Source organism: Canis lupus, chromosome X (genome assembly GCF_048164855.1).
Source record: "Canis lupus baileyi chromosome X, mCanLup2.hap1, whole genome shotgun sequence".
In the NCBI taxonomy this organism is placed as follows: domain Eukaryota; kingdom Metazoa; phylum Chordata; class Mammalia; order Carnivora; family Canidae; genus Canis; species Canis lupus.
The window spans coordinates 118,131,978-118,157,404 of record NC_132876.1 but is presented as its reverse complement, the minus strand read 5'-3'; the positions used below and the strand labels follow the sequence as shown (position 1 = coordinate 118,157,404).

The following is a 25,427-nucleotide window of genomic DNA, read 5'->3' as shown; positions in this document are numbered from 1 at the left end:
CTTTTGCTTCAGTGAGGACAAACTGGTTCAGGGGCCAAATTCATCAGTTACTTTACTGAAGAACTCAATTCATTGTAGTATCGTGTGCACAGGAGTTGGGCAAACAAGAGGCTGCGGGCCAAAACCAGCCTACCGCCTGTGTTTGTCAATAAAGTTTTATTGAAACACAGTCAAGCCCATCCAGTGATGTGTAATCTATGGCTGCTTTTGCACTGCGGTGGCGGAGGCGAGGAAGAGTGGATGGTGACCAAGACCATCTGACATGCACAGCCCCAAATATTTACTATTTGGCACAAACGCAGAAAAAGTTTGCCAACTCCTCGTGTATAACTTGATAACATCTGTTCAATAATTGCATGTCTAGAAATAGAAGATGACATTATCTGTCTACATGAAATGAATACGTCATCTTCAGTAAAACCGATGAAGCACAAATAAGATGTCTCAAAGATGTATTCTCCAGAATTAACCTCAGAGGATGTATTTACTTATTTGTTCCCTCCTTAGTCTCTAAAAACATTTTCTTCTTTGCCAGCAGAAACGCTGAAGGACAAACTCGCTTAAAAGTCTAAGAGTATGTGTCTTAAACACGGATGTCTGCGGTCAAATAAAGTTGTCTGACCACCGAAATCGAGGGTCCGGGGTAAGTGAGGGCTCTTCTGGAAAAGCACTTAAGTGTTCCCGTTGACTAGCTGGCAACCCTCTGACATGGTGCCCTATCGACACACTCCAATTTGCTTTCTCTTGGGAGGTCCTATGCAAAGAAATTCCCTGTTCTATAACATATTTCTAGATCAAAAATAGTCAAGAAAAGAAAAGAGAGGATAAAAGAAAACACATGTGGGCAGAGACAGCGAGGGAGATGACAGTGTTGCAAGACATATGCACGGGCCAGATCTTTCTTCGTTGCGTCCTGGTAGTGCGGGATGTTTCCCATCATCTCTGCCCTCTAACCACTAGACACCAGTAGCATCCACCCTACTTGTAACAACCAAAAATGTCTCCAGGCCTTGCTCAGTGTCCCTGGGCAGGGGGGTGGGGGCGGAATCGCTTCTGGCAGAGAACCACAGACGCAGACACTTACCTGGGGTAGTAAAGACTTCCTGGGGAAAAGAGTTCTCAGTGTGCTCCTCTGCTATGGAAAGCAACACTCTGCCATTTGCAGAGCCCCAGCGACATGTCAGGCTTCGGATATAAGTACAGAGACGTGCAGATGCACAGACAGAGATGCAGCTAGACAGACAGAGGTTCTGATTCTCACGAGAAGCCCCTCCAGGATTATTTATTTTAAAAGCGAGCGTCCGAAGCGCAGGGAGGTTGATGGACTCACGGCCCTTAAGGGTCGAGCGCGTTGTGGCTCCCGATGCAAGCTCCGCCACCCCGTGGGGCTCCCCGCTTGCATCTCGGGGCTGTGGCTGACCCCGGAGGCAGAGAAAAGGAAAAGAAGGGGGGGACAGACGTGGCCCAAAGATGAATGGAAGGGAGGTGACAGGCCTGCTGAGCCCGCGGCACTTACTGTTTGTCTTTAGCTTTCCGGGCTCGCTGCTGCGGCTGCCCGCCTGGTTGATGGCCTTGACGATGAAGATGTACTTGGTGCCGCTCTGCAGACCGTGGACCGTGTAGTGGTTCTGCTTGATGTTGGGCACGATCATCCAGCTATCGGCAGAGTTACACAGACCTGCGGAGCCAAGCAGACACGGCGCACGGCTTTGGCGTTCAAGGCTGCAGACGCTGAGCTCATCTGACGCCCAAGTGCAGTGCCTTGTCGCTCTGCACTTGAGGGGGACCACGGAGATGCTCGACGGCGCAGTCTCCTGCCAACCCGTGTGTGTTATCATACACTCCTATCGTGTGCTCCGGATGGAAGAGCCAATTAAAATGATTATATCGCAGGGCACCTGGGTGGTTCAGCAGTTGAGCATCTGCCTTCGGCCCAGGCCGTGATCTTGGGGTCCTGGGATCGAGTTCTGCAGCGGGTCCCCTGTAGGGAGCCTGCTTCTCCCTCTGCCTGTATCTCTGCCCCTCTCTCTGGGTCTCTCATGAATAAATAAATAAAATCTTAAAAAAAATAAAATGATTATATCGCAGCTTCTGTTCGGTAAAAATAGGAGCAGCGAAGGTGGTTCTGTCTGGTACCCTGCGCGTGGCACGTGTGCCTGCTGCGTTCTCAGGGGCCGTGGCGAGGAGAAGGAAGCAGCAAGTGACCGCTGGCCGGCTCTCCGCACCCTCACCCCACGCTTGCGACAGCGATCGTTACATTGGAATCGCAATTTTGAGACTCACAGCAGGTGAGAGGAGGCCTGAATCCTGCCTGAGAGGTCGACTCCGCTAATGTAGACGTAGTAGATTGCAGTTTTGCCTCTAATTCTTCACCCTGCCCAGCTCCGGGCCTGAGTGACTTTGCAGTTACTCCCTCCAGAGACGGGACGTGTCCCCCATGACGTGGCTTTGGATTTGGCCCCGTGATTTGCTTTGGCTGCTGGGATGAGGCTGAAGTGGCAACGTGCCAGCTGCAAGAGTGGGCATTACAAGGCCTGCAGGATTTTGTTTTAAGATGTTATTTATTTATTCATGAGAGACCCAGAGGCAGAGGCAGAGACACAGGCAGAGGGAGAAGCAGGCTCCCTTTGGGAGCCCGATGTGGGACTCGATCCTGGGACTCCAGGGGTCACACCCTGGGCCTAAGGTAGACGTTCAACCGCTGAGCCACTCGGGCGCCCCAGGCCTGGAGGATTTCTGTTGACCTGTCGTGCCTCTGCTACACTGCCACGGGGAGGACATTCCCCGGAGAGTCTGTGGTCTCCGCAGGATGAGAGGCCCAGGGCAGGGCTCTAAGCCCCGCCACCGCAGGAGCAGGAGCAGGAGCAGGAGCGAGGCCAGCAGAGACTGGCCCAACCTCTGACAGGGCAGCTAAGAGAATGATGGTCAGGCTTGCTTGCGTGCCAGCAGGAGGGTGGCCGTAGTCAACTGACTCGGGAGTCCCGACCCTAAGAGAAGCCTGGAGCGGCCGCACCGGGCAGCTCGGGGCCCCGCGGAGCCCTCAGCAAAGCACGCACAGGGATCTGAGCAGCTGTACTCCCGGGCTCGGCTGCCCAGAGCACGGCGCTGCCGCTCGGGCTGCATTCTGCAGGATGTGGGGTGGGGGGCAGGCTGAGGATTTACGACGCTTGGAAGAACTTGCAGGGGAAAGGAAGCCCGTTTTGTTTTGCAGCTGGCTGATGCTGAAAACATCTCTTTGGTATCGGGCCCAACTCTCCTCTCTCCACCCATCAATCTGCACTCCAAGAGAACCTTTTCCCAGCCCCCTGGTGACTGGCTGTCATGAAGTTTCCTGACTCTGGTGAATTTCCTTCACCAGCTCTTGGTAGAGGGCTGAGCCCCTCCACTTCCTGAGGGGCTCCCAACTCCCCCCACTCGTTCCCTTTCAGTGGATTTGCGAGTCAAAGGGTTCGTTCTTTTGATCTGGAGGCAACTTATACCTTACCGTAATCCCAAGAAGCAGTCCCTTCATCTTTCTTTGGTCTCACCTCTTTGAGAATCTAATAAAACATTTCTATAGAAGCAAAGTCACATGTGCATATCCATACCAAGCCACAAATATTTGCATGGCATTCCAAGCTATTCACAGCCCCATGACATCTGTCTTTGAATCCTACTAGATACTTTCTCCAGCTTTTGAGGTAAACATTGTCCATGGTAGTCTCACCGTTGAGAAGAACCTTAAAAGTATTTAGTCAAGGGTGAAACTTCCCCTCCTATGATTTGTACCTCGGGAGCAGAGGCTTTTAAGACACCCTCCAGTGAGTTATGTATCTATAAACTCCCACATGTATATAAACTTGCAAGGTCAGGTTTGACCTTGTGAGTCTCCTATCACCTCTTTTTGTCTCCGCCTGCGGTCACTTCACCAGGAGCACCGCTGGATTTGACAAAGCCACCATAAAGCAAGGGAAGAATGTGAGATCCACGGAAGCGGTTGAAATCTGTGTGTGTGTGCATGCGTGCTTGGGCCGGAGATGCAATGGAACAACTGAGGCACCACCGTCCGTCCACCCCCACCCCCAATTCTCTCCTAACTCTTCACTGTTCTGATTCTCACTCATGTAGGACCCAGGAAAACACCCATGAGTGGTTCGGTAACATGGGATTCTCCTTGCTACGTAGCCCTTCTGACACTTTCCCCCCTTACCCTGTCCTTGATCATAGCTGTAATAAACTCACTGCTTCGGGATAGTGCCACGGCCAAATAATGGATCTTGAGTTAAGCAAGGAAGGGTCATTTTGAACTCTGAGCTCTGGGCCCCCAAGAAGCCTGCAAGTCGCTTTAGATATTTAATCATAATCTTACAACAGTAATAAAACAAAAACAGTGAGCTTTTCTATTGCCCAGGATAATCCACTCATGTTCCTAGAGCTTTGTCAACAGCAGTCAAGCACGAACGAAAACAGTAACAGCATTCAGTAGAATCAAATGAGAGCCCTATCAATGTCACTGCGTTTACACTGTTCCTGTTTAATTGCATATGTTGCAGTAAAATGACTATTGTGGTCAAAGAAAGCAAATGTAAAAATGTTTCAATAAACTTTACATCACTGTACAACCGAAAAGCTGGGCTTAATGTGGCGGGGGAATGCTTTCAGCGACATCATAAAGCAGATGTCTGAAATTGCTACAAACAGCAACTTGGCCTATAATCCAAAGCCTTAACCCAACAAAAAAGATTTAATGTTTCAGAACCCTTTTTTGCAAACAGAAAAGGGACCCTGACTATCTGATTATGTTGAAGGGGTCGCTAATTTTTTTTTCCCCTTCGAATATTAAAAGAACAAAACGTTTACGGAGCAGTAAAAGTTGATTGGATAGCTTTACACTGGGACAATCTGCTTTCGCGAACGCTCACTATTTCTGTGGAGGCCTACCTTTCTGCTGTTATTACTGCCAGGATAATAATTGAGAAGTTGATTAAAAATGCCAAGAAAGCAACATCGACCGCTTTCTTCTGGGGGCTGGAGTAAGCGGGGCGCCTCACTAGTACACCGTTACTGCGTTGCGAGTGTTGGTCTTGCGCCAGCACCACATAACTTCTTGCATATGGTGCCAAGTGCCAGACCCCTCTGCCTCGATACCCCACTGTGTCGGGACCGTTGACCAGGTTTTATGCATCTCTTTATGAAACACCCACGTAACCATCGTGACTGAAACTTCACTCTTCTCCAAATTCGTTTTCAATCATCTTTGGGGGGATTCCAACACCCACCTTCTCTAGTTCGGCTTGAAGTATTAAAACAACAATGGAACTTGGAAGATAATTAGTTCATAATGAAACTTAATTGGGTTTTTCAATTTTCTAAATTTTGTTCTCATTCACAATGGGTCAGAAGCATCTCCCTACATAATGCCGCTCATTACAAGATCCTAATTACATTTGGGATTTCAGAGCCTTGTATAGCAACTGTCATCTCGCAGTAAAACATGAAGTATAAAACATTACGCAACACGGATCCCCCCTTCAGAGAGGCGGCACCCCGGCTTCAAAAATCCTTTGTCTCTTCTAACAGCTTGGACGGAAGTGAACATTCTTTTCCTTCTTCTCTGTAAAAATTGTGCCTGTTTAATAACTTTCACGAAGCTTTTCAAAACAACTACAAATAATTAAATACAGATAACTACTTCACCACGGAGACCTGGAAGAAATGCATCTTTTGACTTTTGCTAATACTAAAAATAGGCTGCTGGGGAAAGGCCCCGTTTAGGATTTTAAACGGTGCACTGAAAGTAGTTTTGGAAAAAAACATGAAAAAATTTTGTAAAAATTAAACACATATCTATCGATTAATAAGCAATCCATTAACATCTGTGGGCCTAAGTCTGTTAATAAAAAATGCATAATAAAAAATTAATAGTGTCATTAATTTTGCATTTGAATATATGAATTTGATTAGGGGGAGCCTTTTTATAAGATTAAAAGCTCCACAGATATTATCTAATTCTCCTTCACTGAAGTCAGTTGTGGGCAATTAACCAGAATTTATTGTGACAAGTGAAGGCACCATGACCTATAGGCAGGAGAGGATTCCTAGCGGCACGAGGAGCTCTGGCCAGCTTTGGAGTATTCGGTCTTCTAATTTTCACCACAGTTTTACTCTTAGATCTTGTCATTCGATGTAATAGCATCTGCAAAGGAGATTCCTCGGAATGGTACGACAGATGGGACAAACAACGTTCAGGGAAGGTCTTGCACATGAAGATTGCATAAAACGCTCTCGTGTTGATAATCCTGGCAAATGTCACGACCAACCTTTTTCATATGACCCAAAACATCAGCCTTTTTAAGAAATGCAACGATGGGTGAGTACAGAGTCATATTTTCATAGGAGTAATAACTTTGAATATCTGTGTGCTTGCAAGCACAGGGCTCAGGCTTATACTCTTATTATCTCAACCACTTGAAGTTAAAACATTACCTCTTTTTACAGATGAGGGAACACATTTGGAGGATGTTAAAGAACTTGCCCCAAATTACGGAGCTAGTGAGGTCCAAAGTGGGGATTCAAATCCAGGTCTCTCTTGGCCATGACAGACATGTATAATAGTTAAGAAGAAAATAATTTCATGCCAAGATCTTTGCATCTCAATTACCTTTTTATCTAAATTTATTCTTTCATTGTTACGACTGCATCCTGTAGGCCTCAGGGCTTTACTATACTGGTTTAATGAGCATTACAGAGACTAACAAGCCCATGAGGCTACCCCAGTCAGACGAGCACCTGCAGTCTCCCTGATTTCCATCTGTCTTGGGAAGAATGGCCTTTTTAAAAAAGACTTTATTTATTTATTCATGAGAGATACAGAGAGAGGCAGAGACATAGGCAGAGGGTGAAGCAGGTTCCCTGCGGGGAGCTCAATGCGGGACTCAATCCCAGGACCCCAGGATCACGACCTGAGCCAAAGGTAGACACTCAGCCACTGAGCCACCCCAGTGCCCCAAGAATGGCCTTTTTGGCATCTGTGTATCAAATAAGCAAGGTCTATCACCTTCAATAAGTCATTCCCATTTATTTTCTTGTGGCAATGGCTTTTGGGGAATAAAACACCTTCTCTGGAATCACCAAGCATAGAGCTCCAAATTCAGGAGTGTCACTGCCAGTGGATTTCTGTAGGTGTGGCCTTTTCTCATCTATTCCATTTACATGTATTGTTTCAGTATTACTTTTTAAGCCAACAGCATGGAAGCCAAGTCAGTCCCAGGTCAGCTACCTGAGACACCCTAAGTTTCAAGCAATAGATCTCTTTTCATTTCGGGGATGGAGGGAAGCACTGGGGTTGAGTCAGGGTTCTAGAGTGAATCGCCTTCTTGCTCCCTTCCTTGCTCCTTGCCATATCCACACTCTGCCAGGGAACCTCGCAGGCCCCACATTTCAATCCTGGGCTCACCCGTAGGACTTGCTTTGGCCTCTGGCACATCAGCTAATGTGACAAAGACAGGCCCACGTGTGCAAATGGGCCTGTCCTTATGGCGTGTGTTGCCCACCAGGAGAATGTGCCCGCATGGGACTGCAGGAGGGAGATGGGAGCCCCAGTCATCAGCCCGACCGTGACAGAGCCTCACCTCGGTCAGTGACACCAGCACACCCCCGCCTGATTCCAGACGCATAAGCAATGTATGTTTATTGTTATATGCTACTTAGGTCCTGTGGTTGTTGGCCATTCAGCAAAAGCCGATTGATATGGGGCCTGCCAGCCCAGGCCAAGGCTCTACGGACTGTCCAAATGCCCATAAAAATTTGATTCAAGACACTTTAGGAAAGACATAACCACCTATGGCAGACACGCCCTTCTGTAGCCCCTGTGATTCTCACTCCACACTATTCATGACTTTGTGTAATTCCTCTGCCTTGGGTGAAGCAAGACCTGTGACCTGCATCTCACCAACAATATGGCAAAGGACAAAAGTCTTATCATTGTTATCACTCCTGTGGTGGTACATCATATAGGTTAAGGGAGTTTGCAAATTCAATTAAGGTCCTTAATCAGTTGTCTCTGAGTTAATCAAAAGAGAGATTATTCTGGGTGAAAAAAGCAAGGTAAAGAACTGTGTACAGCATCCTATCTTTTATGTCCCTAAAAAGTGTATTTCTAGGTGTGTGTGAGTGTATGTGCACCTTTGTGTATTAGCAGACTACCACAGGAAAGATGCGTGTGAAATGGAACTGGTGCGGTGGCAGCTTTGGGACCAGGGTGGCTGCCATATTGAAAAACACCCAATTGTCACTGTAGATAGACATCTTATATATTATTACATAGTGTTCGTGCATTACTTACTAAAAAGAAAGATTTTAGAGAAATTAGTATTTCTTCATGATTTGTAGCAGGGCATGTAGAACAAGGGATGAGGAGCAATACTAGAAGAATCCAAAATCCTGAAAGGAGAGCAAGATGATGCCAAACCATGGACACACCAGGGCTGGTTAGACTTGTCCCCCAAAGCACTTCAAATAGCAGAAGGTAGTAATGGTGTTTCCCAGGGATATGGGTCAGTGGGGGAGAAGTTTTTCTGGGATTATCTGCTCCTTGCCTTCTTTGGTGCTAGTGCCATTGGCAGGTCCAGGCCATCTCTATCTCTGTCAATTACTATGAACCTCCTAGTTCATGTTTCTGCTTCTAGTTTTGCCCTGTTCTGCTCCATCCTCCACAGCACTAACTGAGGCTTCTAACTGTGTATCTGATCGCACTGCTGCTCTGCATGACACCCAAGGCCACAGGGAAAAACCCAACACCATGTGGCCCAAGTGGCCCTCTCTGGTTTAGGTCTTTACTGAGGGTTAGGATGAATAGACTGATGATTTAGGACATGTGCTTTCTGGAACCAGACCCATATGGGTTTGAGTCCTAGCTCTATTTCTCTATCTTCATTTCCCACCATCTCCCCTTCTCCACTCAATTCTCCAGTCAGGCTTTAGTAGAGGATGTTTCAGAAAATGTCTTGCCATCCTCTGTCCCCAATGATGCGGCTGTCTGGCATAGGTTTGCCCCCAGTGATGCGGCTGTCTGGCATCCCCTTAACTTGCTGATATGTATCCATTCTCTTCCAAAACTTAATTACACCATCCCTTCCCCCAAGACTTTTTTTGTTACACCTACCACCTCTGCCCTCTTACTCAGGCAGCTGGCCATAGTGGTTCGCCACGTCTCATGATTTTCACATGAGACATTACACATTCTTGGAAAATGGTTAAGATTTTAATATAGCTTCCAAGGCAGCCAATTAGGGAGTGGAAGGTCAGAGAGTTGAGGAGGGAAGCCTGGGAAATGAGGATCTAAGGAAGCTTGGGGGTCCATTTGTTGGTACTTTACTTACTTGGAGGTGGGGGGTCTTCGAGCATCACTCTTTTAATTAATCCTAACTCTAATTTCTTTTTTAAGCATCACATGCTCAGAATTACTTGTGCTAGGAAAGAACAGTGTGATTAAGGGAGATGTGTATATAATAAAAGCACATTCAGTTGATATGGATTTATTCAAAACATTTCTTTGTTGAAATGTGCCTGCTATTCTCTTCTATTCTACTTTGGCATGTCCTATTTTAATTTCCTAAAGAAGTTTCAAACCTGAAAGGCTACTTCTTCTGGTCTTTTCCCATTTACTCAGCTCAATTTAAATAACCATGGCAGTGGGGAGGAGAGATTCCTTTGTTATCACTTCTCTGGCCAGCAACTGGGGCTATCTGAGATCATCAAATTTTCTCTGATCCCAAATACCTCATGGGCTCCAGTGAGAGAAGGGCTCTGTGTTTCAAGTAAGGTCTGAGATTCTGCTCAGGTAGGGGCCAATGACTAACATTTCAAATGATGGGCCTTCCCTCCTCCAAATGGGAGGTGGTATGTGGCATTGTTTGGCTATCCATTTTATTAAAAATTTTTTTTACATTGTGAAATAACACTCAGGAAAGTACATTATACTAAATGTATGATATAATGGCTAAATCATGTAACTTCCCACCCAGAAAGTAGTTAACCCCATGAACCCCCATATATTGCTTTCCAATGGTGCCACTCCCTTCCCATCCTGGAAGTAACCATTATCCTCTCTCTCTTTTTTTTTATCCTCTCTTTTATTTATAGTTTTTACACTCATGTATGCATCTCTAAACAAAATAGTTTCTTTTTTTTTAAAGATTTATTTATTTGAGAGAAAGAGCATACACACATGGGAGGGGCAGAGGGAGAGAGAATCTCAAACAGACTCCCCATTGAGCATGGAGCTCCACGTGGGGCTCAGTCTCACGACCCTGAGATCATGACCTGAGCCAAAATCAAGAGTTGAAAGCTTAACTGACTGAGCCACCCAGGTGCCCCACAAAATAGTTTATCTTTAAATTACGAATGGATAAAAAGATTCATACCACATATATTCTCTTGTTTCCTGTTTCTTTCTCTTAACCATATGTTTGTAAGACTCACTCATGTGGTTTGCTAGAGATCACTAATTTTCATCACTATTTGGCCAGCTATTTTTGCTAGCAAGCAAATGCTATCATCTTCTTGGTTAGGAAACGCAGCCAATAAATACTGTGTATTCTTTCCTTCCTCGTCTTCCCTTGATACTTAAATTTAGAAATGCAATCTATCTGAAAACAGTCACCAAACAGAAAAATCAACAGGGTGTGCAATACTCACTAACAACATTGGCTTGTCCGGTGAATATGGTGTATTGGAGCTCATAGGAAACCACGCTGAATTCATCATCGGAGGTCCAATGAACGGTGATGGTGTCATAGGAAGCTGTGCAGAGCTCTTCTCTAATTGTGGGAGGGTTGGGAGCTGTGGGGAACAAGAATGCTCATCAGCGAAGTGGCACCTCTGGGATACATTTCAGAGGAGATGTGTGACAGTCAAAGTGGGCCTTTCTAAACAGGTCTATTAGGATCGCTACCCTAGAGATGGTGACCCCAATCTGAAGAATGTTTGGTTGGTTGGTTGCTACTGTGATTTTTGACAGGTAGCGTACGTGACTTCGGCCAGCCAGCAGAGACTTCTCTCTGTTTATCATGAAAGTACGTTTAGGAGGTTAAGCAAATAATACTCTTATCCACAGGGAAAAAACATGTTAAACAAAAAGCAAACAAGATGAACTCTTGTAATTTCATCCACACTGGGGAAATGGCAGACTTTTCCAGTAAAGGGCTAGAGGGTAAATATTTTATGCTTTGTGGGCCACACGGTCTCTGTTGCAACTACTCAGCTCTGCCTTTGCACTATGAAAGCAGTCATAGGCAATTCATACTCAAATGGACATGGGCAGGTTCCAGTAAAACTTTACTTGCAAAAACAGGTGAGGGCTAGATTCGGGCTATGAGCCAAAGTTTGCCAGCCTCTGAGCTTTGTGAAGTCACGTATTTCTGTATTTACCCACCGGATTGGAAAAATACTGATATTTGTTATCCTATAACAACCTGCCAAATAATTGTTTGAAAAATTTTCCTTCATTAGATGTTTTGATGTTTTATAAAATAAAAACCGTATTAGTGTAGCCCTATTTATTCTCCCTTTTCAATTTATAGGTGATATTTCGAATCCAGAAGAACACGATTAACAATCAATCATATCTAAGTACATTTTCCTTCCCCAAAGAAAACCTGGTTCATTGGCATTTGGTTAACTTTATCACTGGAGAAGGCTGTTGTTTTATGTCTTGAACATAGTCTGGAGCAGAGAAGTCTAAATCCTACCAAAATAATGATTTGACGTTGATTCAAAGTCTACCAGCTTGATTTCAGTAACTGGTTTTATGAGAAGAGTTTGTGGGCAAGAAAAAGACTAGGCAGTGAGTGTTTTGCACTGGCAATAATATTTTAGAGCAAGGGTTGGCAAACTATGGCTATGGGCCAAATCTGGCCCACTGCCTGTTTTTGTAAATAAAGTTTTATTGGAACACAGCCAGGCTAATTCATTTATGTATTGTCTGTGGCCGTTTTTGTGCACTAGCGAAATTGAGTAGTTGGGACCATATGTCCTGCAAAGCCTAAAATATTTACCATCTGGCCCTTTATAGTCAAAGTTTGCCAACCCCTGGTTGAGAGAATTGATCCAGGCCTTTATTTCCACTCTTCTGTGTCCTAGAACCTAACTTCAAAAGGAGAAACATATCTGGATTCTATAGATTTGTTGCAACCTCTGCTCACACTTATTGCGGAGTTCTTTCCTGCTTTACACTTTGATTAGGATTGAGGAGTCCTAAACAAACCCAAAGAAGAAGAAAAGTTCATAAACATGGTAAATTTAAAACTCTAATTGTTTTAGTCTTCTTCATTTTGCCACCTGAAGAGATGTCCAGGACAAATATCATACAGACTAAGTAACTTTTATGTTTGTTGTACAAAGTCAGTTAGACCAGCTCTGTCTCTTGGTTACTGAATTCCACAAACATTACCGAGCACCTACACTTGGCAGGCACTGCATTAAGTCATGTATTAAGATAGAAAGGCTCTACAGAGCCCCTTAAGCATTCTTCTTGGAGTATGTATTTATACATCTGTCTCCTGAAGTATCCACATGCAAGATTTAGTGTCATGTGCTGTGACTTGGATGTGCATGAATCAGCGACACCAATCCAGAGATGCATTCTGCGGGGGAGGCCCAGCTGCACCATAAAACGTGCTTATTATTGTTCTGTGTGGTCCCTGTTGGTGTGGGATCACCGGCAGGGATCAGTGGAGAGATGCTTATTCTCCCATAATCTAAATAGTTCATTGAATTACTTTTCCATCAACCACTGTAGAAAGATTTTGTTCTTTTTGCATTGCAATATATGATCATATAGAAAGAAAACTTATGTTCAAAATAAGCAAGGAGCTGTGAGACACATGGCAGTAGCTGTGATCAGGGAGGAAATGTCACCTCTCTGGGTTATTAACTTGACATACCACTTAGAGGCATGTCACAGGAGAAAAAAATCTTGTTTTCACAGCCACGCAGGCTAACCCTGTTTTGATTAGAAGCCCAATGGGTTTGTCCTGAAAAGTCAATACCCAATTTACCGTAAATGAGAATAGCAGCACGTTGCCAATTTCAATATTCATGGAATATTGGTGGCAGCACTGCCATTTTCTTGCCTCTGTCACAAACAGGACTTGAGAAATGGTGGGCTAATATTCCACAAACACTTCATTTCCTGCTTACAAATGTCTGATAAACTATTTGGACTTGGCAATATCAGCCAAGCATCATATGTTATGGCCAGGATCGATGTTATGTCTACAAATGGGCCAGATTTGTATTTGAGGTTGGCGGTTAAGAAGGCATAATGGCAGGTACCCCATGTGGCCTTAGCTTGGCATAAACAGCCATCGGGATGATATATGGCGTATGTGGTACCAGTCAGTGCAACTACTTTCATACTTTCTCCTTTAATCACTGCTTTGGCATTTGCATAGAGACATAGCCCATGAATGTGTGCCCGCTGGAACACCATTAAACGATGATTGGGAAATGCGGAGGACACCCTCAGGTCAACAAGACACTGATTTTGTGCAGAAAGGCCATGTGCCCCGCCCGACAGGTTTTCGGTCTTCTTTGTTCTTGGGCATGACCTTGTGACATGGATCTGGCCCATAAGACACAAGTGAGAGTCTGTTGGTGGTTCTTCTGAGCAAGCTTTTTGCTTTGCTAATACACAAAGACAAAAGTTGGCTGGCAGATTTTTGTCACAGTTTCCCCTGCATCCCTGTCTTTTTACCTGTAACTTGAGCATGATGCATGGAGGTAGGGTAGTGGTGCCGTGATCTTGTGGTAAAAAAAGCAACAGAGTGAAGAGGGCAGAGCAGAAAAAGAGCAAGAGCCTGGAGTCTGAGATCATCACTGAGCCGCTGCCCAGCCCTGGAACACATACCTCCGTTCTCATGTTTGCATGATACAAACCCTCCTTGATGGGTTTAGTCACTGCTAACTGGATTTTCTGTTGTTGCAATCATACTCAATCCCAAATGATATAAGAAAAAAAATAGATTTTTCATAGGATGCCATGATGAAGAGCAGCTCAGCCAGAGAAAGTCTAGACCTGCGCCGTCTAATACAGTAGCCACGAGCTACATGTAGCTTATAAAATTTCAATTAAGTTAATTAAAGTGAAATAAAAGGAAAAACTCACTATGTACATTGCAAGTTTCTGATAGCCCCATGTGCTTAGCAGCTACCATAGTGGACAGTGCAGACACAGAATGCTTCTATCATTCTGGAAGGTTCTATAGGGTAGGGTTAGTTTAGGCAGATCTTAGAGTTAAAAGCTTCAAAAAGGAGGGCAGGGATCCCTGGGTGGCGCAGCGGTTTGGCGCCTGCCTTTGGCCCAGGGCGCGATCCTGGAGACCCGGGATCGAATCCCACGTCGGGCTCCCGGTGCATGGAGCCTGCTTCTCCCTCTGCCTGTGTCTCTGCCCCTCTCTCTCTCTCTCTGTGTGACTATCATAAATAAATAAAAATTAAAAAAAAAAAAACAAAACAAAAAGGAGGGCAGTGGATCAATAAATATTTGAAATCGAGTTTGTTTCCTTACTGCAAATGCATTTCTGAGTCAGCTGCTTTCTTCCTTAACATGGTCTGCAAGGATGACACAAGTTTGTGGGATGACCGCTTCCCTTGCAAATGCAGAAAAGCTACAAGCGGCACCTTGGATTCTTGCAAAGGAAAAACCTACCTGGCTACAATACAATGCCCCTTGGATATAAAACTCCTTACTTTTGATCCACAGACTGTAAAAACAAACATCACAATGTTCCCTTTCTCCTGTTCCACCTTTTCCAATCACTGTTCCACAAACATGCACACACACAATTGGGGTTGAGAAGCTGATGCCATGCTAAGTTAAGGATATGATCTCTTGAAGGCTGCATGTCCTAAGTTCGCTGCACATCTGGCTTCAATGTATATACGGAGCCTTCCTGAAGTCCTAGGCACCGGTAGCTTTGGTTAACACAAATAAAGGTCACCAAAACAGTCCACATTCTAACAGCGAATGATTTCAATTCTCGCTCTAGAGGTAGACAGCAAAGAAAAATCTGGGAGCCTGGTTAGGAATAGGAGCAGCCTGAGGTTCTCTTTTATCGCTGTTGCTTTTGTTTTTTGAGCTTGACCATCAAAATGCCTATCAGAAACATGGCACCAGGAATTCGCATGTGATTTTTGGGATGTTTGCCATGGTGACCTCTGCCAAGATGAAGCATGATCTTTCACTAGAAAGAGCAAGGGGTCTTTGGAGTCCGTACGGACCCAAGCCAAATCCTAATTCAGCCATTCCCTAGCTACCTGGCCTCCAGTAAGACGGGTGACCTCCGTCATTTGCAAAGTGGGGGTCATAACAGGTTACCTCAGTTTGATGGTGTGAGGCTTACACAAGGTCTCAGATACCAAGAGCTGAAGCAGGGTAGACGCTCCATCGGAGTTAGCTGCCAATTCTTTCTCTGCCAGGACACTGTGAAAGTCAGCTGCCTTGCTGAGATGAAGTGGAAAACAGCCATGCTACCTTATGTATCTCTTTGATGGCCAGCAGAGCTACTTTTTGTGGCACCCACACTCTGAGAGGGAGGGAAGATGGTAGGAAGTATGTTTTTAATTACCAAGATTCTCCTTTTTCCTTTGTCCCTAGTTTGGTCTTGAATTGTATTGTTTTGGGTGGGAAAAAAAAGAAAACGAAGAGTGCCAGAAATCGTTTATGGGAATATCAGACACCATTCTCAAATTGGAAGCCCGCACCTCTGGTTTTTAGGGAATGGATGTGGTGGCAAAGTATGCATATCATCGAATGTACACAATGTTAGAAAACACACACACACACACACACACACACACACACGACAATACCTGTAAGGTAATCCAGACATTCTAGCAATTTCTTCTCTCGGGAAAAATCTAAGGCAAAAGTGTCAAATGTGTCATTGAGGTTGATTTCAGGAATAAGGACCTGGGATGATGCAGTTGCCATGGAGACTCTGTAATTTAAACAAAACAACTTTTTAGAAACGTCAAGATGGCTTTCACCGTCACTGCACAGGAATGAAAAAAATAAAAGGAAAAGAAGCATAATTTTTAAATAGTGCTGTTTTTACACGTGAGCCTCAAAAAGAACTTTGGGATGGCACCACACAGCGACAATGCAAATGAATGCAAGCTTAAAGACAAGGCCAAAGAATTGGGTGACCAGTAGAACGGCTCCCCCCAAACCCCCACTTCCTTTTTACTGCTGCAAAAAAATTCCCGACGGAGGTGAAAGAATATTCATATTTCATGTTGCTGTGTATTTAACAGCCTGGCCCCTTCACATCTAACCCCGGCGAGAAGCACATAGCTCCAGGCATTTCTTCACACATCTGTCTGGGAAACTGTTTGTTCCTTTCAGACTCGACCCTGCTCCACTTCAAAGAGGACTCTCCAAAATTTCAAACTGCATAAAAGGCAAAGTGAAGATTAAAAAAGAATGTTTCCAGATATTGGATTAGTTTAATCAATTACTAGCCTCTCTCTAAAATAAACATAAAAAAAGGAGTTTTTTTGTCTGGCTCGTTTCGTTCTCCTTGTATTCTTTTTTTTTTTTCCACCATATTCCCAGCAGATGCCATGGAAAATATTCATGAGCTTTCTTGCAAATTCTTCCAACGGATGCACCATTTTCCCTCTTCATTTAGGGTTGCTAGGTAGAGCTCTGATTTATACACTATAAAGCAGCATATTGGCTAATATGACTCTCCTGCTATGAGAGAATCTCCTGCTAGGTGTGTGTGAAGCTCTCAAGTTGATTTGCAAAGTTCAGTTACTAATAGCAGAACGTTTGGACTAATTAAAAAACACAAGTGATTTTCTGAAAAACAATACAATTGTGGCATGATGTGAACCACGTCTGAGCATATCAGACCATGCCAGCCCTGTAATCTTGTTGATTTGGGTATTTCATGAAGTTTGGTAAATACCACCACGGACCTAATTCTGTATATGGTACTAAGTACCGTATGGGAATTTCTGAGCAAAGAAACACTCTGAAATGGCTCAGCCCTAAATCTAGTTACTTATTTTCTAATCAAGAGTCTTGATGCTCATTTATACAAGGTCACAAAGCCAGCTGGCAGCAGCCAGGAGAATTCTAGGTCTACATTCTTCCATTTAATCTAGAAAAAAATTCAACCTGGTTACCTAAGGAGACATGATCTCTTAATGGCTCTTAAAACTTTGTATTTTATAAAGATAATATACTTCTTTGGCTATAAAAATTATACTTGTGGGTCTATCCATACAATGGAATATCATTCATCCATAGAAAGGAGTGATGTACTAATACACGCTACAGTGTGGATGAACCTTGAAAGTGTTATGCTAAGTGAAAGAAGCTCGATGCAAAAGGCCATGTATTGTATGACCCATTTCTATGAAATTTCCAGAATAGGTGAATTCATAGAGTCACAGCAGATTAGTGGTTGCCAGGGGCTGGCCGGGGGAGGCGGGAGGAGGCAATGGACAATGACTATGTAATGGGTATGGAGTTTCTCGGGAGGTAATAAAAAGATTTCAGAACTCGACAGAGGTAGTAATTGTACAACACTGTGAATGTACTAAATGCCACTGAATTGCACCCATTAAAATGGTTAATTTTATGTTAGCCGAAATTCACCTCAGTAAAAGTTACACCTGTGAAGTGCTCAAAATCCTTAGAAATAAGGTTTCTGTAATTGCCCTTCTGGTTCATGTTCAGTTGTGTAGATGGAGGGGAGCAGACAGGATAATTAACAACGTAATAATCCGGATGATGTTGGGATCGATGGATGAAAAGTTTGAAGAGGCATGAATTCGGGAAAGAAAACTTTCAAGTGTTTGAATGAGAGTGGAGAATCTAAATTCACCACCTAACTCCTTCACCAAGAAACAGTGAATAGCAGAGTTGTGGGATCTTGTTGGCTAAAGAGCGCACCCGAGGGGAGTGGGCCAATTATTGTGACGAACACCTGCTAATTTAGCCTGATGGATAAAGGGATGGTTGCTAGGCATTTTTCACAGGTGGTCAAAGTGTACTTACAAAAATGCTTTCCTTATGCCCCACAATCGCAAAAACTCCTCAAAACTCTGAGTGATCCCAGGACTACTCAACAAATCTATATAATAAGCTCTTAAAGTGTGCCAGGTACTGAAGAGCCTGAAATATTTGCATCAGTGCAGATAAGTTAAAAGAAACATTGCTGTGCCCATGTGTCCTCCTCAAATAAAAATTTCAGAGTGAAACCCCAATTAGAATGTCTCACGATGTCCAGCAGGGAGAAGCGCACTGAGCTACTGAGAAACCAGCATCTTTCTATTGCATTTGTCTGCCCATCTTGCATGGCACAGATCTTGGGCTGAGAGGATCCCGAGGGCTCTGAATAGATAATCTCACTTCAGCACTTTCCCGGGCCAGTGGCAAAAGCTTCTGTTTGGGCTCATCCAAAATAGATCTCACTCCCAAGTTTCTCCCCATTCTATGGTCCACAGTTAACTAAACCGTGCGTCAGGCCAGTGACAGTGTTAAAAATGCCTGCCACCTTGATGGGGGTGCCTTTGCGGAGTGGAAAGAGAAAGGCTGAAAGCCCCTGAGCCTGGGAGGCAAAGGCTGACAGCAAGAATCTATGCAGATGACTGCAGCTTTTAACACCTACACATTTTCTGATGGAAAAGATATTTATCTTTGGCTATAATTTCAAATTCTTAATTGGAGTGACAGGAGAGGGGAGATCTGCCAAATTCAACATTTTTAGGCCGTGTTTTTATTCCCCAAATCCTTGTTGCCCATCTTCTGGCCTTTCAGATGCATTGCCAAAATCCACTGGGGCCATCAGTATTATGCCACTTGTGCAATTCCGTGCTTTCATAGTTGTGTGTGTGTGTGTGTGTGTGTGTGCGGCTGTGTATATGCTTGTAGGTGTGTGTTAAGCTCTTAGCATGTGGCAGCAAATAAGAACATTGTGTCCTATCTTGATGCTTCAGGGGGTGAGCTGCACATCACTTCCTATTTTGATCTTGACTTCGATGCTCCTAATCTCCAAGACACTCTGTTTGCTAGGAGCCACATGGGGCCTGTTTTCCAGAAGGTGGAAGTGTCTGGAGCTACACTGTTCACAGGATTTCTGTCAAACAGTCAATGCCAGGGGAAGATGCTCTACTCTTCCCGCCTAATATCACCCCCGTGCCAGACCCCTGACAATGGCACTTAAGTGGGTCTTTCTTGGGCAAGTGGGCAAATCACCGTGGTAAAACTCAGTGAGGTCTCCCAGCAACAAAATGTGGTTTACTTTGGTCTGCTCAGGATTTCCCAAATGCACTTGGCTCTGGAACTTTGTTGTTGTTTTAACACCAATTAACACCCTACCAGAACACACTTCAAAAACCACTCATCATGTGTGCTTGAATTCTTCAAATCAAGTGACATTTTTCCAATGTTGACAACCAGAGCTCTTGGCTTTATAGTCTGGGTAAGTCTGATAGATCCTTGAACTGCTTATGGTGTTGAAGGACAAAGGGGTCACTTTGTGGAGTCGGGACACCCTCCTAGGAGCTCTGAGAAATGGGTACCATTAGGAGGGACGTTTCTTTTCATCATCCTCTTGATAATTTGCTGCTAAAAGTGATTTTAATTTCAGATTTAAGAAGTAGACCAACTTGGGATCCCTGGGTGGCGCAGCGGTTTGGCGCCTGCCTTTGGCCCGGGGCGTGATCCTGGAGACCCGGGATCGAATCCCACATCGGGCTCCTGGTGCATGGAGCCTGCTTCTCCCTCTGCCTATGTCTCTGCCTCTCTCTCTCTCTCTCTCTGTGACTATCATAAATAAATAAAATTAAAAAAAAAAAAAAAAAGAAAAAAAAAAAAGAAGTAGACCAACTTTCTTATGCTTCAATTTAGTGAAGAGTTTTGCTTACTTAATGTAATTTTGTAAAGATGACTGTACAATCACACAGGACACCTATATACTAGTGTGGCTTGAGAGTGTGGTATGTTATACAATACATTTGCATCAGTTTAGTGAGTGGGAAGGAAGGGAATTAGCATTTGTTGCCTGATCACTTTGGGACAGGGACCAGAATAAGAGTTTTACTATATTATTTCATTTTGTCCCTATAATAACCATATTAGGTAAGAATAATCGACCTGTTTTACAATATGGTCACTCATTCACTCGTGTCAGACAGATTGCTATGTGCTGGGGCTATAATGGGGAAAACAAGGTGGCTGGGGGTCTGCTGCCTACTAGGAGCGTATAAGCAAAATTAGACTCAAGTGTTAAAGGAGCTGCCCCAATGCCATCCATAATTACTGCTAAGCAATTAGCACAGAGCCAGACACTTGATTTTGAAGCATATGCATCTCACAATGTAAAGCTTGCAGGTCTCTCTTCTTTGGTGTTTGTTTTTTTGTTTTGTTTTGTTTTTTGTGAAAACCTTATTGCGGGTGATTCAGCCTTTAGGTGAATATATCTACTTCAAGCAATTTAAAGATGCAGAAAAATCTCACCCAAGTCTCATTTCAAGAAGGCTTGCAGGATTAAAACTTTGTTTCGGGCTTTCCACCCTTGAATACAAGAATAAAGATGGTTTAGAAGTATACAGGTGCCAAAGCCCAAGGCAGATACAATAGGAGGCAGAGAATTATGAAGTCACGTCCTAGAGAAGAAGTTTATTTACTAAGTAAAGGATTGAAGAGTAGAGACAGGCAGAGACCAGCCCCAGGACAGACATACACGGTGGGGTCATACTGACATACTAAACCATGAGAAATTATATCCAAGTGCTGTGACGGAGTATCTATGATGCCAAAGGCCTGTTCTTAGGAGTCCTCAGCAATATTATTACGACTACTGACAGAAGCAGCTACTATGAGGCCCAATTTTCTTTTTTTTCCTTTTTTTTTTTTTTAAAAAGATTTTATTTATTTGAGAGAGCGGGAGGAGGGACAGAGGCAGAGGAAGAAGCAGACTCCCCGCTGAGCATGGAGTCCGACGTGAGGCTCAATCCCAGGACCCTGAGATCATGATCCAAGCCAAGTCAGATGCTTAACTGGCTGAGCCAACCTGGGGGTCCCTATGAGCCCAATATTCTATGCAGAAAACAGCTCATGGCTAAACCCAAAAAGTGGCAGTGCTGGGACCAGAACCTGAGTCTCCCAGGTCCTAGTCCAAGCTCCCTGCCCTTTCACTACACTCCAATCCTGGAAAGAGAGAAAGGCTCAGGAATTGACCAAGAGGATTGACACGATAGAGATGGGAAGAGAGGGGCTGCAGAAACAGAGGGAAAAGACTCTTGGCAAATGTTTATACGCCCTACGTCTTCAAACTTGATGGAAGTTTAGCCTTCTCATAAGCAGGAGGCCAACTTTCTTATGCCTGGATTTAGTGAATAGTTTTGCTTATTTAAAATGATTTTAGGGACGCCCAGGTGGCTCAGCGATTGAGCCCCTCCCTTCGGCCCAGGGCGTGATCCTGGAGTCCCAGGATCGAGTCCCACATCGGGCCCTCTGCATGGAGCCTGCTCCTCTCTCTGCCTGTGTCTCTGCCTCTCTCTCTCTGTGTCTCTCATGTATAAATACATAAAAATGTTTAAAAAATGATTTTATAAAAAAGCACAACTACACTAAGAACTATAGTGAGGCTTGAGAATATGGTATATACAGTTGACCCTTGAACAATATAGAGATTAGGGGCACTGCCCCCCCACCCAGTGGAAAATCCACGTAGGACCTTTGGCTCCCCGAAACTTAAGTATCAAGAACCTACTGATGGCCAGAAGTCTGACTGATGACATAGAGTCCGCTGACATATCTTTTGTATGTTATATGTATTATACTCTGCATTCTTACAATAAAGTAAGCTAGAGAGAAGAAAATATTAAGAAACATTATTATAGAAAATGTTATTGAGAAAATACATTTACAGTATTGTACTGTATTTTTTTTAAATCCATGTATAAGTGGACCTGAGCAGTTCAAACCCATGCTGTTCAAGGGTCAACTGTATTATACAATTCATCTGTAGAAAGAAAAATCAAAAGCACGTTTCCATCCTTGAAGAGATGGGCTTGTTGCAGGTAGAGGTGAATGGGACTGGTTATGACCTGCTGGATCTGTGGGAGATCACATGTGGACATTCATGCGCTTATGCTATGCTTCAAAGGTAGGTCTTCTTTCAGAATGTTCTATCTTAACTGTTATGGTGCCACATTCTCTCCTCTCCGTAGGTGAGAGTGTATTCATATTACACTTGATCAAATTTTGGGGGATTGCTGAGAAATGCAGCTCAGAGTAACCATTTCATTTGGACATCTCATGATTTATAGCCAGAGAAAAGCACTCTTGGATCCCAGTTGGAAACCATGACGTAAGTGTAAACACTGTCTAGTAGAGTGTCCTAGGTACACTGGAGTATTAATGCTATTTGCCGTGCTTAACCTTAGGATGAACATAAAGCAACTGGATAGAGTCCAGGGGAGAGCTGTGAAGACAATTAAACACTCAGAACCGAGGAGGCATGAGGAAAGACACTGGCTTTTCCTAAGAGTAAGGAGGCGATCATTTTAAGGATATAAAAGGGATGATAACCAGCCATGTTAGCCATGTGCTTTGGAAGAGATTAAGTATCATAACCAGTCGCAGGAGAATTCTTTCTCAAATATAAGAAATAGCACAACGAAGCTGGTTCGATACAAAACCAGAGTTGTAAAACCATTGTACGTTTCTCTAATGGAAAGAACCCTGAAAAGAGAAATATCAATGCCTACCTCTAAGTGAGATTTTGAGAATTAGCGCGGTTTCCAATGCAAACACGCAATCAAGTAAGGTTACTTTTCTTTCTCTTTCCTTGAAGGAATTCAAGCCATGAGATGGTGGGTATTTTTCCCCCTGGGCCAGGGGTTGGCAAAAGACAGTCAGAGGGCCAAATACCCGTTTGGGGAAGTGTTTTTAGAAGCATAGCCACGCCTGTTTGTTGCCGTTTTGTCTATGATAGGCTGCTATGGAGCTATCACGGTAGAGCTGAGTCATCCTGAAGGAGGCCCTTATAACCCACAGGCCTGGAAAATATTTCATCTCTGGTCCCTTATTGAAGTCTGCAGACTTCTGCTCTAGGATGAAGACCAGCGTGCATGAACGGGCTGGGGTGGTCCGGTGAGGGGATTCCATTATTGCTTTGCATAAGGGGCAAGTGACTGAAAATTAAAATGAATGAAAAGTCAAGGGCGTTGTCATGGGTTGGAGGGAACACTTAGGTGGCGTCAGGTGCTCTGGCTTTACTACAGCTGCCGTAGGCCTTGTCAGCAGTGAAGGTGAGTGATTTTATGCCAATCAAAGATGTGAAGGGAAGGAGTCCCGAGTCCCACCAGTTTTACTGCTGAACTGACCATTCAAATAATGGCATCTTTATGTTCCCTGCCCTAGAATCAAGGACACTTTAAGAGAAAGAGGTAGGAGATTGACAGTTGGGTCCTTTCTCTCCAACATGAGTCAGCTTTGACCTTTCTGACGAGGCGAAGTTTCTCCACCAAATAAAAACAGGTCTAACACAGAGCAACACCTGGGCGTTTGCTTTTCTCTCTCTCTCTCTTTAATAGATGAGCCCTGAGATGGAAGAAAAGATTCTCTTTTATGTGACTGCCCTCATTTTGACTCTTTGTTATCAAATGTACGATAAGATCAGGTCTGGGAGTCACAATAAATGCTGTTTTTGTGCCACGGTGAGCTTTCTGCCCCCGCAAAAGCAAAGGCTGATTTTATTCTTTCTAACTGGTGGACTCTTGTTTCAAAGGCCTTGAACTCCAGGGCGCTACTGAAAAGGCTTTGACATGTCAAAGGGAAGCATCTTTGGCTGGAACAAAGCAACTCAAAGCCTCTATTCTCCTGGTACTCAGCCTCGAAAATGAAAACAAAAAGCAAGGCGAGGGCAAGGCCAACCGATTACTCCCCATCCCCAGACACCGGAGCCCCGGCAGCTGAGAAGTTGCCAGCAGCCCTCCACACTCACCTCTCGGTGATGTTCTTAGCCGTCTGTAGGAAGCGCGCATGATCATTCTCCTTCAGAGAGTGTTCCGCCTGGGAGATGAGGGATGCCGACCGCTCGATGCACTGCTTGCAGTTTGCAATCTGCTGAGCCAGTTTGCGAAGCCTCATCACCTTGAAAAGAGACATGGAGACGGTTAGGTGGGGGGGCTCACTTAGGTTAGACGCATCCGGCTGGACCCTTCGGAAGTGTGCATCACATTGCACGCAACTCGTCCTTCAAGACAAGTCCAAAGAGTGGGTAGGGAAAGGTGGAAATCCCAGTTACGGGACTCCTGGCCTGGAGAGTCTTTATCTCCTTGGAGAAGCGTTGCTAATTTGTTTTATGAGAAAATACTTTATTGTGAATTGCTTCCTTGTTGATGGGGAAAAAAGGTGTTGCCTAATGGCAAGTCACAAGGGTCACCAGACCTCTTCCTTCACCATTCCACTCAATTACTGTGAGAGGGCAGCCGGCGCTGGGACGTTTCTCCAGCTCAGATTTTCTGCTGGACCATCGAGAAAATAAAACATCTCCGTGGGTGCAAACGTGTGGCTTAAGTAAGAATCATTTTCTAGAAAGGCCCTTGCAATCCACGCAATAAAACTGTGATGTGAAAACATGAGGTATTACTATTTCCCACACGATCTAAAACTCATGTGTTAAATTAACAGAAAGAGAGCGTTTTTTTCCATTGATTAATATTTTTCCTGTTGAGCAGATGAGAGAAAGCCAAAAAAAGCACAGCTGGGCCATTTCCCCTCACTGGGAACGTCATTTCCAGGCACTTTGTGCTGACTTGATAACTAAGAACTATTTTGATAAGCATTTCCCAGTCGGTATAAAAATGCATGTTTGGTTCCAACCTCCATTCCAATTCCTGATTCTGTCTTGCTTGAAAACGACCCTCAAACGTAATTGACCGTAACCTCAGGGGTAGGCCAAGATAAGTGCACGGTAACCCACTTGACCATTCGCTCCGGTGTTTGAAATGTGCTGTGAGATGAAGCCCTCTGGCCAGAAGCCAAGTCAAAATTAGACCGCTAATTGGAATTGCCGTGCGCCCAGTGCCCCATCCACACAGCCTGGGACAGGTCTTGGCCGGCTTCAGGATCATTCCGGAATGGAAAACAGCCCTGGGTGAAAGGGTAGGAAGGAGGCCAGTTAATCTGTCTTACAGACAAGGCTGGCTCCAGCTCCCTCCAGAATTCCTGCTAACTCCAAGAAATTCCTTCTTTCTCCAAGTCATCATTATCATCCCCATGCAACTTTAATCGAAGAAAAGGAAGGAAGGAGATGTCAGAACTTGAAGCCTCTAAGGAACATCTGATTCCAGCTATGTTGTACTGCAGCAAACAAAGGAAATTAATGCTGCACCGAGAGGCAGCAGCCACAAGATCT

At 44.4% G+C, this 25,427-nt stretch overlaps 1 protein-coding gene across 7 annotated transcripts in view; it reads right to left on the bottom strand.

The window, feature by feature from the left end:
* MID1 (midline 1) overlaps positions 1-25,427 on the bottom strand; it is a 352,594-nt gene that overhangs the window by 11,365 nt on the left and 315,802 nt on the right. For all 7 annotated transcript variants that reach the window (XM_072817549.1, XM_072817545.1, XM_072817547.1 and 4 more), the window contains exons 5-8: positions 24,012-24,160; positions 15,853-15,980; positions 10,678-10,821; positions 1,517-1,678 (exon numbers count right to left, since the gene is read on the bottom strand). In XM_072817549.1, coding sequence (XP_072673650.1) covers positions 1,517-1,678; positions 10,678-10,821; positions 15,853-15,980; positions 24,012-24,160 — 583 coding nt within the window. The remainder of the gene's footprint in view (positions 1-1,516; positions 1,679-10,677; positions 10,822-15,852; positions 15,981-24,011; positions 24,161-25,427) is intronic.